This window comes from Eimeria necatrix, genomic scaffold (assembly GCF_000499385.1).
Source record: "Eimeria necatrix Houghton genomic scaffold, Enh_scaff2250, whole genome shotgun sequence".
Classification (NCBI taxonomy): Eukaryota; Apicomplexa; class Conoidasida; order Eucoccidiorida; family Eimeriidae; genus Eimeria; species Eimeria necatrix.
Window position 1 is genome coordinate 1 of NW_013652847.1, and position 3241 is coordinate 3241.

The 3241-nt window shown below is 56.5% G+C and overlaps 1 protein-coding gene across 1 annotated transcript; it reads right to left on the reverse strand.

The window, feature by feature from the left end:
- Window positions 1-101: 101 nt before the first annotated feature.
- On the reverse strand, window positions 102-723 carry ENH_00030820 (hypothetical protein; the record flags this gene model as incomplete). The annotated part of the gene is made up of 1 exon (XM_013580141.1): window positions 102-723. A coding segment is annotated over one exon (622 nt), but the record flags the coding sequence as incomplete, so codon positions are not given.
- Between the last annotated feature and the right edge of the window lie 2518 nt (window positions 724-3241).

Sequence of the window (3241 nt, forward strand, 5' to 3'; positions counted from 1 at the left end):
AGCAGCAGCAGCAGCAGCAGCAGCAGCGGCTGCAGCAGCCGCGGGGCACGGCTCCGACGCCGCAGGCGACCCCCGCGCGCGCGGCGACAAGCACGGAGTACCGCCTGCTGCTGCTGCTGCTGCTGCGTCTGCTGCTGCTGCTGCTGCGTCTGCTGCTGCTGCTGCGTCTGCTGCTGCTGCTGCTGCTGCTGCTGCTGCTTTGGGGGGCTGCGGCGAGGGGACTGCAGCAGGAGACGGGAGGCCCTCGGGCTCTTCGCTCTTCACTGCAACCAAACGGCAAGTCCGGACTCTGCTGCTGCTCCTGCTCTTGCTGCTGCTGCTGCTCGTGCTGCTGCTGCTGCTGCTGCTGCTGCTCTCAGGAGATGGAGACTTCTGCAGCTCCGGCGCCCCTGCTGCTGCTGGGGCTGCTGAGAGGACATCCATTTCCTTGACGCACGGCGACACATGCTGCTGCTGCTGCAGTGCGTGCTGCTGCTGCTGCTGCTGCTGCTGCTGCTGCTGCTGCTGCTGCTTCGCTTCCTGCTGCTCCTCATGCTGGGTGGCCTGCTGCTGCCGCTGCTGCTGCTGCTTGAGCTGCTGTTCTGCATGCTGGAGGCGGTCCTGCTGCTGCTGCTGCTGCTGCTGCTTCTGCATGAGGCAGGCAAGCGAGGTGGAAGCAGCAGCAGCAGCAGCAGCAGCAGCAGGCACGACGACGCAAGGCGCTGAGCCCGGAGGCCTCAGCATGGCCTGCAGCACTTTTGTCTCTTTTTATTTTTAATTATTTAAATCCTTTTAATCTATTTTTCTCCTTTTGTGTCTGCTGCTGCTGCTGCTGCTGCTGCTGCTGCTGCTGCTTCAGTTCTCGGGTCTCCTTCGGCCCCTGCAGCGTCGCTGTGCGGGAGCTGCTGCTGCTGCGCTGCAGCAGCAGCTGCTGCTGCAGCAGCAGCAGCTGCTGCTGCTGCGGCGGCAGCCGCCGCCTGCTGTTTCGCAGTGGAGCTGCTGCGGCCGCTGCGGCCGCGGGGGCTGCGGGAGTTGCTGCTGCTGCTGCTGCTGCTGCTGCTGCTGCTGTGGGGACAGAGGAGACAGTGAGTGTTGCTGCTGCTGCTGGGAGGCGACAGGCCGGTGTTTTTGCTTGAGTTTGCTGCTGCTGCAGCTGCTGCTGGTTGCTGCTGCTGCTGGCGGGGTTTCGGGTGTCTGTCTGGCTGTGTGCTGCTGAGAGTCCCTGCTGCAGCAGCAGCAGCAGCAGCAGCAAAAAGCGAGGAGACAGGGGGCCCCGCGCTGCAGCAAGCAGCTCGGGGGGCCCCAAAGGCACGCAAAAGCAGCAGCAGCAGCAGGGAGACAAGCAGCAAACTGCAGCAGAGAGCAGCAGCAAAAGAGAGACAAAGAGACTAGGAGGGGCAGCAGCAGCAGCAGCCGCAGCAGCAGCGCCGGGGTGTACAGACAGCTGCTGCTGCAGCAGAAATAAAAATAAACGAAAAGGCAATTCCTAGAAAAGAAGAGGGGCAGAGTTTGCTGCTGCAGGCCAGCGGTCCCTCCTCATGTCCCAAGGTTCGCTGCTGCTGCTGCTGCTGCTGCTGCTGCTGCTGCTGCTGCTGCTGTTTGCTGCGCTTTACCTGCTGCTAGTGTCTCTCTTATTTCCCAAACCAGCTAGAGCCTCAAAGGCCCCCAGTCCCCACGAGCCGGCGGAGCCTGTCCGACAGCACCAGCGGCTCAGCAGCAGCAGCAGCAGCAGAGCAGCAGCAGCAGCAGCAGCAGCAGCAGCAGCAGCAGCAGCTCCACCCGGCGTTCTCTGCGCGATAGACAAGCTCCCGCCCCGCCCCTTCTCTGCTGCGCCGCCTCCATCTTTTCAAAACTTTAATTTAATTTATTTTGTTGAATTAAATCCATTTTAATGAATCGGCGAAGGCGCTGCTGCTGCTGCTGCTGCAGCAGCAGCAGCAGCAGCAGCACAGCCCGCCCGCCACCCGCAGCAGCAGCAGCAGCAGCAGCAGCAGCAGCAGCGACTCGCGCCCTTCTGCTGCTTCTCAACTCTTTTCCACTTCAAATTCTTTTTATTTATTTCTTTTTATTTCCTTTTTTATTCAAAGACAAATCCAAATCTTCTTTGCTGCGCCTTCGGGCGCTGGGCCCAGACTGCTGCAGCAGCAGCAGTCTCGGGTGTACGTACACCGCGCCGCCCCTGCTGCTGCTGCTGCTGCTGCTGCTGCTGCTGCTGCTGCTGCTGCGAAACGAAGCCGCGCAAACTGCAAACTAGCAGCAGCAGAAGGGGGGGGCCCCCCAACGGGGGGCCCCTTTTTCTTGTCTCTGCTGCTGCTGGGGGGCCCCTGTCTCCTTTTTGCTGCTGCTCTTTTGGGGCCCCCAGCTGTATGTACACCCCAGCTGCATGCGCTCAAGGCCCACAGGGCCCACTTAGGCAGTGCAGCAACACTCTGCTGCAGCAGCACTAGCTGCAGCAGCAGCCGTAGCAGCAGCAGCAGCAGCAGCAGCAGCCGTAGCAGCAGCAGCAGCCGTAGCAGCAGCAGCAGACTTAGCAGCAGCAGCAGACGTAGCAGCAGCAGGATACGTAGCAGCAGCAGCAGACGTAGCAGCAGCAGCAGACGTAGCAGCAGGGGAGAGTCCCCCGTGGCCCCACAGTTACTAATCTGCTTTGCTTTCAGTTGTCTCCTCTGTCCCTTCTCTGCAGCAGCAGCAGCAGCAGCAGCAGCTGCTGCTGCTGCTGCTGCTGCTGCTGCTGCTGGGAAGCTGCAGTTTAGATGTCTCTTTTGCTGTCTCCTTTTTGTCCCCTACCCCAATTTTCTGTGGGGCCCTTCTGAGCACCAATTGAATGAATTAAATAATTAAATAATTATTTATTTATTTAATTATTTAATTTATTAAATATATTTATTTATTTATTTATTTGCTTATTTATTTATTTATTTGCAGAGACACGTAGGTGCTGCTGCTGCTGCTGCTGCTGCAGCAGCAGCAGCAGCAGCAGCAGCAGCAGCAGCAGCAGCAACACGGGGCGTTTTGCTGCGGACGCACGAAATGGTTTTTCGTTCAATTTTGGATTAAAATGGAATTTAAAAAGTGGATTTAAATGGCATTTTTAAATTAAAATAAATTGCATTTTAAAAGGATTTAAATGGCATTTTTAAATTAAATAAATGGCATTTAAAAAGGATTTAAATGGCACTTTTAAATTAAAATAAATTGCATTTTAAAAGGATTTAAATGGCATTTTTAAATTAAATAAATGGCATTTAAAAAGGATTTAAAT